Below are 16,078 nucleotides of genomic sequence, written 5' to 3'. Positions count from 1 at the left end.
ATTTTGGCTTCTACCAACTACAGAACATTCAGTAGCTAAATCAGTATATTTACCAGCAAATGAGCAGTTAACGCTTCGCTTGAAAGGAGACACGCACTTGGCTAGCTGAAGAAAAGCCCTGCCAGCATTATTCTGGACAGTCATTCACTTTTCCCTAGGTTCACTGTCTAATCTACTTCTCCTTCCCCTTGCTTGTATACCCCTGATTAAGTTTTCAACTGTAGATGTTTTATAAACTAGTTTGATCCATGTCTTCCTTTCTGTCTTATTTCTTCCTAAGTCCTTAGTCTTTAGGGATTGTTTTATGTATTGGTGATTCTATGCTAAACACTTAGCCATCTTGTGCCAGACAACCATGCTACTTGTATTGCTTAGCTCAGAATCATGAAATATCCAACTTTCTCCCTTGCCAAGTTTTCTCCTAGCACAAGTTTGATTTATACAGAGGAACCGTGCTTTATTTAGAATTAGGTTATCTTGTTATAGCTTCAGGTGATATTTTAAAATGTTTGCTTTTCTATATGGATATTGTCTACACTGATTTCCCTCTGCTAAACTGATGGTTAGCATTATCACCAAGCTTCTTTATTAGGATAAAATACATGTAACGTAAAATTTACCATTTTAACCATTTTAAACTTTACAACTCAGTGACATTTAGTACATTCACGTTGTGTGCAGTGGAGGAAAAATATCTTTTTCTTCTATCCTTCTGAATTCTTGGCTGGGGACCCTGTGACAAAAGGCAGATTAACAAGAGAAAAGCATACAGATTAATTTCATATAAATTTTATGTAACGTGGGAGCCTTCGTAAAAAAATAAAGCTCCAAAGAAACAGTTAAACCTCAGTATTTTTATGCTAGATTTGATGAGGAAGTCTTAGAAGAATGTAATAGGCCAAAGGTATGGGCTAAGATTAGTAAACTGGGGAAAACTGAGCAAGGACTGTTCATTCAGATTATTCTCTGTGTCCCTTCATTTATGGAGATAAGGATGCTCTTTTCCTCCACGTATAGGGAGGGCACCTCTCACATGAGTGTCTTATGACCTGCATCAAAGGAAGGTAAGAAAGTCCTTTCTGCACATGCTATCCCTCAGATTCCTTCAGCTTAAAATAGTCAATATTCCAAGATGCCGTATTTTGGGGTAGTATGTCTTGAACTCCATCATGTGAAACCATCACCATTGTATAGTTCCAAACATTTTCAACACTTCCAAAAGCAAGCCCCATACCCACCAAGCAGTCACCCCCTATTCCCCTGAGCCCCTGGAAACCACTTTTCTCTTTGTCTCTGGATTTGTGTATTCCGGATATTTCATATAAATAGAATCATACAACATACAGCCTTTTGTGTCTGGCCTCTTTCACTTAGCGTAATGTTTAAAAAGTTCATCCATGTTATAAAATATATCAACATTTGATTCTCTTTATGACTAAATAATCACCTGGCTTTAAAAAAAATTGTTTATAGTCGCAAACATCTTTGATCAAAGTCAAGGGTCCTGCTCATTATTATTAATGAATACTTACTTGTACTGACACACTTTATTTTAACATTTCTAAAAACCGTGTCTCTGGGCCAGGCACAGTGGCTCACGCCTGTAATCCCAGCACTTTGGGAGACCAAGGTGGGCAGATCATGGGGTCAGGAGATCGAGACCATCCTGGCCAACATGGTGAAACCTCATCTCTACTAAAATACAAAAAATTAGCTGGGTGTGGTGGCACGCACCTGTAGTCTTAGCTACTTGGGAGGCTGAGGAGGGAGAATCACTTGAACCTGGGAGGCAGAGTTGCAATAAGCCAATATTGTGCCACCGCACTCCAGCCTGGCAACAGAGCAAGACTCCATCTAACAAAAAACAACAACAACAGCAAAAAAAAAAAAAAAAAAAAACTATGTCTCTCATCATTAAGCTTGTATTTGAGTGTCTGCCATGGGCCAGGAGACGAGCTAGGGGCCATGGATATTACATTGGACATCCCAGACACAATCTCTGTCCCCATGGACATCATATACATAAAAAACATGGGGAATAAGAACATTTAATCAGTATAAAAATAAACTTAGTGAATTTTAGCTATAAAATATGTACAGTTATTTCATGTTATTTCATAAAAGGAAAAACAATTATAGCTGTCATCCTGCAAACTAAAACTATACATCACATAGATCAAGATAAATTTATTTGAGGCTTGAGAGCCAGAGGACATGGAGGGAATAAACTTATTATCCTGGCAACAGCCACTTTTTAAAGGTATAAATGGAAACATTTTACTTAAAGGTATAAATGGAAACATAAATATCCAAGATTAACTCAAGCTAAACTTAGGAGAGATGAAGTCCCAGAAATACTTTGAATAAATTATATTGCATCTCAAAGTTCTTTTTGTGGGGGAAGTGGGAGCAGGTTGGCAATAGTCATAGAATTTTTACACACAATAAAATAACTAAATCCCAACTTGGTCTTTACTCCTTAGCATCAGACATACATATCTAAAAACTATTAGACATCATCACAGGCACCTCAAACTCAGTAAGTGCCAAACCATTGTACCTCATCCTTTCCAAATTTGATCTGATCTTCCTCTTGTTATGTCCTTGGTTCAGTGAATAGTATCACCAGCCATTTAGATGTCTAAGCCAGTAGATGAATCCTCTGTCTCTCTCTCTCTCTCTCTCCCTCCTTCCCTCCCTCTCCCTGTCTCTTTCTCTCTCTTTCTCCCTCTTTCTGTCTGTCTTTCTCTCAATCTCTCTCTCTCTCTCTCTCTCACTCACTCTATCTCTATGAATCTCTTTTTCTTCCCCATACCCCTACTTATCTCTCACAGTCAGCCACTTCTTTTGGTTCTTAAATGTTTCTGGGATCTAGCTACTTTGTCCTACTTTAGTTCAGGCTTTCATCATTTTTCGCCAAAATTATTTCAATAGCTTCCCAACTAGACTCCCTGTCTCCAGTCATAGCCCTCTCAGGTCCATTTTCTGTCTAACATGTTCTGTCAGATGCATCCCTTTATTTGCCATGCTATTCCTTGCCAGAATGTCCTCACTTTACTGCCCGGAACACTCATTCTTCAAGATTGAACTTACCATTTCCCTTATAAAATGTTTCGTAAGTTCCTTTGGCCATTCAACTCATCCCACCACTAATATAATCTGACAAATTCATCACTTTCCATAACCTCTCCTGCATAATTTTGTAATAACATTTTCTATGGCATATTGAATTTTTACAATTACAAAAAAATGGTCATAGTCAATTTTTGGAGTGATAGAATGGACCAAAGTAGTTTTAATGAAACTCTTAGAATGCGGGTTTGTCTTGGTGAGATTTACATTCATACTTTACAAAGCTAGGAGAGGCAGTTGGCTATTCTATGATCATTCTGAAAATATTTCTGTAAAACTACATACAGGGATGGTGGAAAAGCCATAATTTGGCATGATAGTTTCGAGTTTTGTAGTTTGCTCATATTCTCACTCTCACTTCAGCTCCAGCTTTTCACCAGCCACTTCTTTCCTGAATCCTGTTTGATAAGTGACCTTCAAGTAGTCATATTTACTTATACCACACTCCCCCTTGATTGGCCAGATTCTGTTCATTGCTGGCTGTGCTCATGTTTTGCTAAGGGTCATGTGTGATTGTGGTTTCTACTTTAGTGTGGCCATGTGCTATATAGAAGCTTTCCAGACTAGCCTTTCTCTCTTGCCACTGTTCGCTTCCTTAAACAGGTTTCATTTCCTTTATGAGGAAGTTGACACTTAAACCAAAAACTTTGCCTCAGAATGCAAACAAAGAAGCCTTCAATTGACTTTTCTGTAAGAATAAATATTGTTAACCTATGTATGCAATCTCATCTTCTAGCCCAGGAGATGGGACTGATAACTCTTTCCTAAGGCATTCTTTCTGTAATATACAGAAAATAGGAAGAAAGAAATCTGATTGAGTAGAACAGCAGGAGAAGGGATAAAAGAGATTACATGCAGAATTCTTCCTGCGTAACTGTCATCTGACACGCTTCTGGGTTGTTGCTAGTTTCTGTTTACACACTTGAAAAGGGAAATGTGGTAGGCCAGCATTCCTTCTTAGGAGAACTAAGGTGACGACGGATTGCCGAATGTCAGTCATGTGGTGTTTCTTGGTATTATAGTAATACCTCCCAGTGACTGCTCCCAGTCTTCAGCCCAGTAAATCTACTGTCCAAATAACTGTGAATTTAGTTTGTAAAAATGGAGACCATAGTACACTTTCAGAGGAGGAAGAGGTTGAAAAAGAAATGTATTCTCAAACTCTGTTCCTTTGGTTATTGACTATATTAGTTTCCTGAGGCTGCTGTAACAAATTACCACAAAATGGGTGGCTTACAACAATAGGTATGTAATTTTCTCAGTTCTAGAGACCAGAAATCCAAGCTCAAGGGATCAACAGGGCCACACTCCCTCTAGAGGCTCTAGGGCCACACTCCTGCCTCCTCCAGTTTCTGGTGGCTGTCAGCATTCCTAGGACTGCCTCTCCCCAGTCTCTGCCTGTGTCTTCACCTGGCCTTCTCCTCTGTTGTCTGTTTCAGTGTACCTCTGTGTGTCACTTATGTTCTTTAGCGGATTTAGGGCCCACATGGATAATCCAGGATAATCTTATCTTGAGATCCTTAACTTAATGACATCTGCAAAGACCCTCTCTCCAAACAAGATCACATTCACAGGTTCTGGGGATTAGGACATAGACACACATTTGGGAGGCCACCATTCAAGCTGCCACGTTAATTCACAAGAAAGAAAGAAAGAGAGAAAGAAAGAGAGAGAGAGAGAGAGGGAGGGAGGGAGGGAAAGAGAACCCTAAGTTGTTCTCAGTCACCATAATATCCAACAGCTATTATGTTCTTTTCTATTTCTAAGAAGATTCATAATCTCTATGACATTTAAGTTGAGCTTTGCAACACTTTGCTACCATTTTAAGTGAGAGTATCCTATTCTCTTAAGTCACATGTCTCTACTTACTCTAATAATGTAATCTTTTCTATTTGTAGGGCCATGTGGGCGTACCAGGACTAAGAGGTGCCACTGGACAACAAGGACCCCCAGTATGTTTTGAAAGCATTGTTTCTAAAAATTAACATTAATATAACTTATTTGGTCTCTGCTTCATATGTGATTTTTATTTTGGTTTCTACTAAAGGGCGAGCCAGGTGACCAGGGTGAACAAGGACTAAATGGAGAGAGAGGATGTGAAGTAAGTTGAAATTATTTAAGGTAATTTGAGATTTATTGTTAGCAGTTTTAGAAAGCAGGAGCACAAGGAGTTGCTATTTATTGTAAGTCAAATTATCATTTATCACTGTAGAATATGGATCACTGTGGGCCTCTAAATAGGGTGTTTTTCAATAATTGTGCTAATACAAAATTATTGATTGAGTCATTTGTTTTGACTATTATCCAAATTTTTCTTTTCCAGAAGCCTATTCTGACTTTGTGAAAATTGCCTAAGTTGTCTCAAATTAATACTATGTTCTTGAGGTTTCAAACAGAAATACCAACAAACCTTAAAACTAGTATTATAAGGTAAAAAAAAATCAGTCAAACCTATATGATTGTTGTAGAAAGCATTAAAGAGAAAATCATTAAATGGATAATTGTTAAAGCATGGTAAGGAAGACTTTGTTCAGGACTATTACAATAGGTACAGTGACCACTGCAATGGGATTTTGCAGTGGGGAAGAGAGATTGGACTCAACACCAAATATAGCATAGGCAAGTAGGAATTTATAACAAAGGAGCAGATTGAGTATGAGTGAATGGAAAATTACTTAAGAGGAAACACCAGGGGCAAGGGGAATTTTGGTTAAACTGACCTAACAAGAATTTTGCTGAAGACGGGCCAAGGTGATCACACATCAACTGTGGGATAATCAGACATCAACTGAGGGATGGTAGAGGATGACGAACCCAGTTAGATATCAAATAGCAAGAGTGATCAGATAATGAGGGTGAAGGTTCTTGCTAAACCGACTTGGCAGGGTTCGTTGCTAAAACTGGATTTTACAAGGAAGTACACGGAGGGCCTAGAAGGTTCAGGAGCCTGACTAAAGTTCGACCAAGCAAAGAATCATTGTCATAGGATAAGAGAGGAAAAAGTAGTTTGACTATGTGACACAGGCTTATAATTGATTTAAAAGTTGTTTCTTCATAAGGCAAATCAAATATTTATCAAGCAAACTAAAAATCTGTTGGTTTACTGAATTTAGTCTTCTCTTTCCATGTGGCCAGATAGACATTGCCTCAACCTTACGTAGCAAGCAACTTTGTCATTTGCACCTTCTATACATTGCTGCCCTGTTTTTCAGGCATTCTGACTTCACATGCTATTGATTTCAAATTCAATTCTTAAGAAAATGCACTCTACTATTAATAATAAATTAGATGAGAATGGATAAAAAGTAATGATTTTGAGATTGTGTTTCTCCTGATTTGTTAAGCAGCCTTCACCCATACTTGTGTTTTCCACTTATGGGAGTAAGTAATAAAATGGGGTTGAATCAGATATGTTAAATAGGCATTCACTTACCTAGAACTCATTTTGAATAGTCTTAGCATCTATTCAGTAACTTTCTGTTAGGTTCCCTAATAAATAATGTTAATAAATAAAAATATCCTATTGAAGATAAGCCTAAACAAGAAAAAAAAGCAGAGAAAGAAGATAAGAAAGAAGATAGGTAAGTCATTCACTTAGAATTTTTAGTACCCAAATTGGAAAAAGTCATGGAAAACACTGGGAACCTAGAATACTGTTGCTGCTGTCATGCTACTTCCTTACATTTGTAGTAAGTGCCTAAGAATGCAAGTTCTGTCCAACATTTAATCCTAAAATGTCTACTTTTTTACAATTAATACTTTCATATTTACAGGCTTTCTTTTTCCATCTTGAGAAATCTCGGGAGTAAGACATTTTCTGATGCTTATTAGTATATGTTAAAATTATGCTAATGAATATCAAATACTCTTACTGGTCAACTGCCTCTCTAGCCTATGTGGTCAGCTCTCCCTGTGTATTGGAGCTAAAAGGTGCTAAGAAGCCATAGTTTAAATTCTGTATAATCCAGGAGAGCTAGTTCTTTCCTACTTTGGGTAATGCTGGCATACAACCCAAGGGCACATTTAAAAGCCTCTTAGAATTTAAAATAGTATTAATTGCTACAAGAATAATGACTGTATATTATTCACTAGGGATACCTTCAGTGGCCAGATGGGTCCTGTCCAATTGCTGTCATCTTGTTTTTGCAAAGATTTAAATTTATTTTTTAGATTTGGAAATGGCCCTTTAAAATTATCTGGATAACCCTCTCAATTTTCAGATGAAGAAATTAAAATCTCAGAGAGATTATGAGTTACCTAAAATCACAGAACTAATTAGCAACAGAAGCAACACTAGAAACATTATTTCCTAGCTCCTGTTATTATGCAGAAGCCTATTACTTGTAATCTTTTAAAAATTAAGTAAAATATGATTAATTTAACCTAACCAACCAATTCATTCATTGGGCATAAGACTGTGGGCAGCTATAAAGAAAAATTTAGAGCAAGTCAAAACCAATTGCAGAACCATTTTTTAAAACTTTTGTAATGCAAATGTGAGTTAACTGTCCTATAATGACTCTCAAAGACCAAGACTCCAGCCAAAATCTTTGTTCTCCCAAAACAAAATTCCAGATTTCAATGAATTGAAATTTCTTGGTTAAAAAAGAGAGAATAATTTTTGCTTAACTCTCTAAATCTATTTTTGCTTTATAAAGCTACCTTCTTAAAGAGTGTTAGAACTAGTGAAGTATCTAGATAACTGTCCTTCAGCCTCATTTAAACAAACAAACAAAAAACAAGAGTTTGTGTTAACGTTGCATATTAAAAAATATTTCCCTCATCAAAATAATTAGACTACATTCTCTAGTATTCTGTGAGCCAGCACAGTCCCAATGAACAGAAGTCTTTTAAAATGGATCTGATTTCAAATGGGCCACTATACATATTTTTCAATGCTGGCCAGGCAAAAAGAAAGTACAGTTTTATATGTACTGTAAATCTAATCCATCAACTGCCCTTAACTCTATTCACTCAAATATCCTACATTTGATTTAGAGTTTTCCCCACTCACTCTCTTCTCAAATTTGGAGTTACAGATGGTAGGGAAGGCAGGTGGAAAATATGTTTAGTCTTCAGTCATCATCTGTTCACACTAGTGTCCCCTGAAATGCACATCATCCCTTTTGGCCCACAGTTGCTATCATCTCACCATGTTGACATCTACCTTGGCCCTCCTGCCAGAAGTACTTTGACCTATGCTGGCATGTGCAGCTATTTGTTCATCTCAGGTCCAAGACCTCCTCAGGCCTCTCAGGGCCTTCTTCTTCTGTTCTTGGCCACATATAAATAACATTATCTTCTCCCCACACTATACAGGGTACTTGGAGGACTCAGAAAAACATTCTTAATCCCACTGTCCTAGACATCTCAGGCAGAGACTTTTACTCTATATACTTTATGTAGACTTCTCAATGAGGACGTTGGTCTCCCTAGGTATCATCTTTGTGCCCAGATCCCCAAACTTGTCTGGAAGCATTAGTGTTTCTATCCACCCTAAGAAAGACTCAAGGTCAGGCCAGGCACGGTGGCTCGTGCCTGTAATTCCAGCACTTTGGGAAGCCGAGGCAGGCAGATCACCTGAGGTTAGGAGTTCGAGACCAGCCTGGCCAACAAGGTGAAACTCCGTCTCTACTAAAAATACAAAGATGAACTGGGTGTGGTGGTGCATGCCTGTGATCCCAGCTACTTGGGAGGCTGAGGCAGGAGAATCACTTGAACCTGGGAGGTGGAGGTTGCCATGAGCTGAGATTGAGCCACTGCACTCCAGCCTGGGTGTCTCAAAAAAAAAAAAAAGAGAAAGAAAAAGACTCAAGGGCAGGATGAGGGGCAAGGGGCTCTTTTCAGAGACTGCTGTCAGTGTCTAACAGTCCTGTTTCTCTTTTGCTTCTTCTTTTCCCTTTCCCTGACTTGAGGATCCTTATCCCCTTTCATGGGAAAAACTCTCTGTTACATTATTATTATTATTATTATTATTATTTTTTTAAATATGTTCTTTATAGCATAAATTTTATAATTTGAGTCCTTTATAACAAACGTTGGTTTTTAACTCAAAAATAGACTTTTAATATTGAAGAGTCAGGCTTTTGTGTTGAAAACACATGATTTTGAAACTGAAAATATGTTTTTTTCCAACTGTTACCCCCACCATGAGTTTCGTCGGACTATTTTGAAATTCAAAAGCCAAGGAAAAGTCTATTTTGAAAAATCAAAAGTATAGAACAGATATATCTCGTTGCATAAAAAGAAATACTGTAAAGGAAAAAACACACTGATTAACATAATTGCATATTATGGTTCATATGCTATTTAATAAGTATTATTCAAGATGACTGAAATCACAACTTTTTTCCACTATTTAAAATAGTCTTTGTTTATTTTGCTTTTTTATTGGGTTAGGAAAAACATATTTTACTTATAGGGATCATATGCGCTAGAAATGTATATACTTTAATTAAACCCAGGTCACCAACTATCCCATTTTCTGGTTTTCTCATCTTCAGAAACATATTGCATTAGTGACTTCTAAGACAAGTACAATAGTTTTCAAAGTTGGAAGTACAACCCATGATCCTTATATCTCCCCATTATCAAATCCTGCAAAAGTTGGATTTTTATCTCTTAGAGAAGATGCTCTTTTTCTCTGTGAAAACATACTATTTCTGGCCGGGCGCGGTGGCTCAAGCCTGTAATCCCAGCACTTTGGGAGGCCGAGACGGGCGGATCACAAGGTCAGGAGATCGAGACCATCCTGGCTAACACGGCAAAACCCCGTCTCTACTAAAAACACAAAAAATTAGCCGGGCGAAGTGGCGGCGCCTGTGGTCCCAGCTACTCGGGAGGCTGAGGCAGGAGAATGGCAGGAACCCGGGAGGCGGAGCTTGCAGTGAGCTGAGATCTGGCCACTGCACTCCAGCCTGGGCGACAGAGCAAGACTCCGTCTCAAAAAAAAAAAAAAAGAAAACATACTATTTCTTCATAAAATCTTTAAGCTCGTTGTCAAAAAAAGTAACATCTTTTGAAGTTGTTTCTCTGTTGTTATTGTTAAACTGAATCTTTAGCACAATTTGTCTTCAAAATTGAATGATTTAACATCCCATTTTAGTGGGATTATCCTGTTTGTGAGAACTGATGATGATTTCTGAGAAATGTGTCTGGTAATGACAACATGATTCTTTTTCTTATTTGTGAACCAAGTCACTCTTTTCCACATTTTCTTCTTTAAATACTTTCAGAATGTCATCAGAACAATGGCATGATTTGTAAGAGCAATGTTCCTAACTATCCTGGCAGACCCATTACTGCTGAATCAATTATGATTTAAAATATCTCACACATGGAAAAGCAAACAGTTCCGTGGGAAATAAATATCTTTTCCTTGAATCACAAGTATGCTCTTCTCTGTTCTTCCAGAGAAGCTCATTTTAGGCTATCAGTTCATGTTCCTCTTACCACATTGTAAGTGTCTTGCAAGGAGGAACTTTGCCTTTGCCTTCCAAGCACGTGACAGAGTCCCTGATACATGATACTCAGTAAATGTTTACTGATAACGTTTACTGATACTAAATGTTTAAGTAAATATGTAGCATTTTCAAAAGGAGATCAAGGCCCTTCCTGAAAGTAGGGACATTGATTAAATAATGTATTCAGGTCCCTTTTAGAAGTACAATTTAAATTCTTAAATCATATAATTTAGAGCTACAAGGAAATTGCTAGATGATCTTGTCAAAGGTTCTCATTTTCAGATGAAGCAGCTGACTCCCAGGAAAATTAAATGGCAATCTCAATGATATACGACTAGTTCGTGCTAGTTCTTGCTGCAGCATCCAGGTCTCAGTGTTCTTTTCTGTGGCTTCAGTTTAAGTAAGTTTATTACAGTCAACTGACAACTGTGCTTTCCATTTTTAGGGTTATAAGGGGAAAAAAGGAGCTCCTGGTCCTTCTGGGAAAGCTGGGATTCCTGTAAGTAACAGGCCTCTTTCATCTTTCTTGCTTTTCTAAATAGAACTGGCAACTGTAGCAAGCAGAAAAGTTTGGGGCCAATTATGTCATCATGTTGGATAAATCAGATTGTCTTAAAAACAATTTAAACCCATGCTGGAACACAGAGGGAACAAATACGACCATTAACTCAAAACCAAGCTTGCTGTTTAAATATAAGTCCCTTCAGTTGAAGGATGCTATTTTCCTGTGTTATGAAGCCCTCCCGGTGGACTCATGCTTCTGACAGTGAACCACTGAGAAACAGAGAACTTAAAATCATAATGAAATGAATGGTGACAAAGACCAGAGATCTTCAAGCATAATTAAAATGGTATGAGCTAGATTTTAATTAGAGGACTCAGCCTCTCATTCTCTAGACAAATAAAAAGTCTTAGAAAAAAAAATAATCTTTTTATCACAGGCAAAGATTAACTTTTACCTCACCATCAGTTTCCTCTCCTGGCCAGGCAGATAAGTGTTGACTGGCTCTTCAGCAAAAACTTCTACTGGTGTCCCCTAGCCAAGGATTAGATGCCTGCTTTGGGTGACCTGTATTGGCTTGAAAAAAAATAGAGAAAATGAATGTAAATTATAAGCACATTCAGATCAGAGATCCTTGAATATGAAATTCAGTTGCCCAAGGGTAGAAACAAAATGTTCAGACCTTGCTTCAGTCATACAATTATCTGATTCAAAGTGGCAACTAATTAGCCATAATTTATTTCTCGGGAAAATAACACAATATAAGGTTTGGCAGATGGGAAATGATAGCCTCTGTCCTAAGATGACAGGTGCATATAGCTGATCTTTTCTCCACAATTATATAAAATATTGGTTGACACAATAAGAAACACCCGAGAATTACACTAAGGCCCAAAAAGTTACACAGTAAATTGTTGATTAGCTTGGCATTTTTGTTTGGGGAACTTTTAAAGGCTTTTAAACTTTTAAAGTTATCTGTTGAATCCAAATATTAAATCATTAAGGAATCCAGGAAACAGGAAAATTTGTCCTAGAACAGAATATTAAAATGTAAACTTCTCCAACTCAATAAATAAAAAAGTATTTGTCATCTTAACATCCTTTCAGCATCTTTTCATCCAAATAATTTTTAATTATCAAGGGACTTCAAGGCCTACCTGGACCAAAAGGCATGCAAGGATACCATGGAGCAGATGGCATTTCGGGAAACCCTGGAAAAGTTGGGCCACCAGGAAAACAGGGACTTCCTGTGAGTAGTATGGGTATCTCTTTGCTCATTATTTCTTATGCATGTGTCTCCTTGCTAGACCATAGATATTTTGGCTATCTATTTTAGCTTTGGCATTGGCTCAGATTAAGCCAATTCATTTCTCTAATAGCTATTATGCAGTTGTATTTAGGATTTCCAGGAACTGTCAACAGGTACATTCTCTTCAGTGTTTTATATCTAATAACTCATAGTGTTAATAATTCATGCCATTTTAAAAATATAAAAGCTGTTAAAGAAGAATTATAAAGAAGCAAAACCTTAAGGACTACACAACCTGGCTGTACTTTGAGTTCATCAAATGTTTTAAGCCACCTTTGGAACATTTAGGTCTTGGCAGTAACTCAAGGTAGGTTCTGTGAAAAATCATTTTCCCTTTACTTTTATAGCCTCAGTATTTTACAAGAATTGTGTGAATATTTTCTCTGTGTTCATCTAATTCATTCATTGCAATAGGTCCATCAGCTGTCTGTCTTCTGATGCATAATTCTTCATGCTGTATATTAACTGCATTTCAACTACCAGAAGAACTTTTGGTAGAATAGCAAACCCATGTCTAGAATATGTGTCTACCCCTGTGAGGACAATCACAGCTAGTTCGAACTGATCCCTTAAGGAGCATTGCTGTGTTGGGAGCTCAGTGTCAGCATCTACTTTTAGCAAGTTTAGCAGTCACCAGGGGTGGTAGCCAAATCAGCCTTGGTGAAGAAAAGTCCACATTGTTGGATTTGTGCCAGTGGACTCATTGAGCAACCACCATGATTATTTTGGGAAAAAAAGTAATGCAATCATGTAGATTCACTTTTATTTTTATGCAGATTTCTATCTTATTTATTTGAATTTAAAATTTAATTTGAAATTTAAAAATCATATTTTTGTCTTTGCTTAGCCATTTTCCCGCTTTCCTTCCCTAATGTCATCCTAATTGAGACATTTTTGCCCCAGGTTGTTTTTACTTTAAACATTAGAAGAATTAGAAAAATTAACCACATACTTTTAAGAATACAGTAAAACTTACCCTTTTAAATTTCTGCTATTTGGATATGGTTACCTATTGATTTGTTGTTCTTTTCTTAGGTAATAAGTCAATTCTATTGTTTATTCAAATCTAGTATGGTGCTATGCCTAAACTTAAATGCAAATTAATATTCTTTTTCACTACAATGAATTATCTCATTTGTTTAAAAAAAATGAAATGATGACTTAACCAGTAAAATTATTTCATTAATAAATATCTAGTCAGATTCTCTGAAAATATGAATACTGTTAAGAAGTCTTAACATGGTTTCTATTTGTTTTGGAAGAAACAGGTTATGGCCTAGAAAACTTGAACAGTCAGGTTGAAGTTTTTAATTAAAATAAGTATTGTATAAACTTTTGCTAGTAGTATCAGTCTGGTTAAAAGAGATTCATTTGAAATCCCAGTCTTATAGGGAGCTCATACACTGGGTCTCCGTCTTCATGCTAATCTCCATACTCACCATGTGATAGTCTTATAATGAGACTGTGAAATGTTAAAACTACAATAGTAAAACCCTTTGAATTGGTTTGAGAGTCTGTATTTTTGTGGATTAAATTTTACTGGGAAATATTGTAGTGAATCTCTTCCTATTACTTTGAATAAGATTTTTGAGAATTCAAACAAGGAAAACCACATGTGAAAATATGTCCTATTTGTTGCTGCTATACACAAGTATAATCATGGAGGTGGGGTGGATGGGCCCAGTAGTTTATAAGGCTAAACAGTGAGTTGTAAAAGTACTCGTAATAGCAAATAAATTTATTTGATAATAAATTGGTAGTAATTAACCTTATTAATTAATAGGACCAGGAAGTCATTTGTTCTCAGGCTAAAATACGACTAATCCAGATATTAGTTCTCTATGTGGATAATAGAAATCAGTATCCTACATATGGGTTTAAGAAAAATTTCAGATGTCCAGCTTATGAGATACTCATCAGGACATTAGTGACACATCAAAGTCATTAATTACTTTTTACTCAGGTCATTTAATGGTTCATTATGACAAACAACTTCTTTCTAGCAACATGTAATACCTAGAGATCCCTCAGGAAGGACAGAAAATTTCATGGAATGAAAACATTGATATGAATTATAAAATTATGGATAATTTTCTCTTGCGATCAGATATTATGGAAATCTGAATTGCTGCTTATACATTTTGTCTGTGCTTTCTGGATCTGCTAGGGCCCAGTTTCAATATATGACGTTTTTATTTAGGAAAATTGCAATGTGGCACTGATTATCTGTTGCTTGTTTCTAGCAAGAAAATAGATGTTTTCTAACAACTCTACATTTTTCTTCAATATTGAGGTAATATTTAAAGGACAGTAATTTAATGGCTAAGAGAAAGGCAATACAAAAAATACTGAGTTAACACAAATAAAATGTTCATTCCATTCAATGCCACTCTAAACCTTATTCCTAGAATCTGTCATGCTAGTTTTATCTGCTGTGTCGGCAAAGGCTCATGCCTGTAATCGAAACACTGGCTTTATCTAGAATACACAAGAATGAAGGGGTCTTAAGGCCAGATGATGAAGCTGTTTGCATTCTAGAACCCAATTAGGACTTTGGGATACCACCAAGTCTGACTGGTTTTAAAGAAAAATCTTCTCTGGCTAACCTAAGCAGAAAACAAATTATAAGATAGAGACTGGGTTGCGTACAGAATCAGCTAAAAAGCTTGAAATCTAGGGTCAGAAAACAGTCTGAAATTAAGGATTTCTTGCAACAGAACACCCCAAGCAAGGAGTAGTCTAGTTAGGATGCCACCAATGACATTGGCACCAGTCAACTTGGCCACCATTGGACTCTCAGTGCCAATGCTACTGCGTTATGAATAATTTCTAAACTGTCATGCATCTTCATGCCACTTTTTCAAGATTCAAAGACCTGAATGAGATTGTCTAGTAATTTGACCTAAGTCACCTGCCAGAGTCCTGGATGCCAAAGGAGGCAAAAAAAAAAAAAAAGTCTTTCAACTTTGGCTTCTTTTGTTTTATTTTTTTATTTTTTTTAAGGTTTTCCACTCTCTCTCTTTGTCTTTCACCTGAGGTACAGAGTTGTTGGGATAATCATATTAATGAATTTATGCATATTATCATCCTTCAGTTTTTTCATGGACCTACTCTTAGGCTGACTTCTTTTTATCCCCATTCTCATTCCCCTCTCCCTAAAATAGTCCACTATTCTATAATTTTTAAAGTGTATTTTTATCTTTATGTGTTCTTCCAAAAATATACTACTGGTTTTTATGCATATCTTTAATTATGGAAATGATATTAGGCCATTCTGCATCTTTTTTTTCACTTAGCACTGGGATTTAAAGATACATTCATATTGCTATAGGTATATCGGCTCTCTCTCTCTTCTGATGTATAATTCATGCTGTGTATCAACTGCATTTCAACTGCAAGAAGAACTTTTGGTAGAATAGCAAATCTATGGCCGGGTGCGGTGGCTCAAGCCTGTAATCCCAGCACTTTGGGAGGCCAAGATGGGCGGATCACGAGGTCAAGAGATCGAGACCATCCTGGCTAACACGGTGAAACCCCGTCTCTACTAAAAAAATACAAAAAACTAGCTGGCCGAGGTGGTGGGCCCCTGTAGTCCCAGCTACTCGGGAGGCTGAGGCAGGAGAATGGCATAAACCCGGGAGGCAGAGCTTGCAGTGAGCTGAGATCCGGCCA

The 16,078-nt window shown here is 37.0% G+C and overlaps 1 protein-coding gene across 1 annotated transcript in view; it reads left to right on the top strand.

Annotated features, from left to right (window-relative positions):
* COL24A1 (collagen type XXIV alpha 1 chain) overlaps positions 1-16,078 on the top strand; it is a 392,112-nt gene that overhangs the window by 301,444 nt on the left and 74,590 nt on the right. The window contains exons 44-47 of the mRNA XM_025390892.1: positions 5,031-5,084; positions 5,180-5,233; positions 11,041-11,094; positions 12,239-12,346. Of these exons, the coding sequence (XP_025246677.1) occupies positions 5,031-5,084; positions 5,180-5,233; positions 11,041-11,094; positions 12,239-12,346 (270 nt within the window). The remainder of the gene's footprint in view (positions 1-5,030; positions 5,085-5,179; positions 5,234-11,040; positions 11,095-12,238; positions 12,347-16,078) is intronic.

This window comes from Theropithecus gelada, chromosome 1 (assembly GCF_003255815.1).
Source record: "Theropithecus gelada isolate Dixy chromosome 1, Tgel_1.0, whole genome shotgun sequence".
NCBI lineage: Eukaryota > Metazoa > Chordata > Mammalia > Primates > Cercopithecidae > Theropithecus > Theropithecus gelada.
This window is presented reverse-complemented; position numbering and strand designations above follow the sequence as displayed.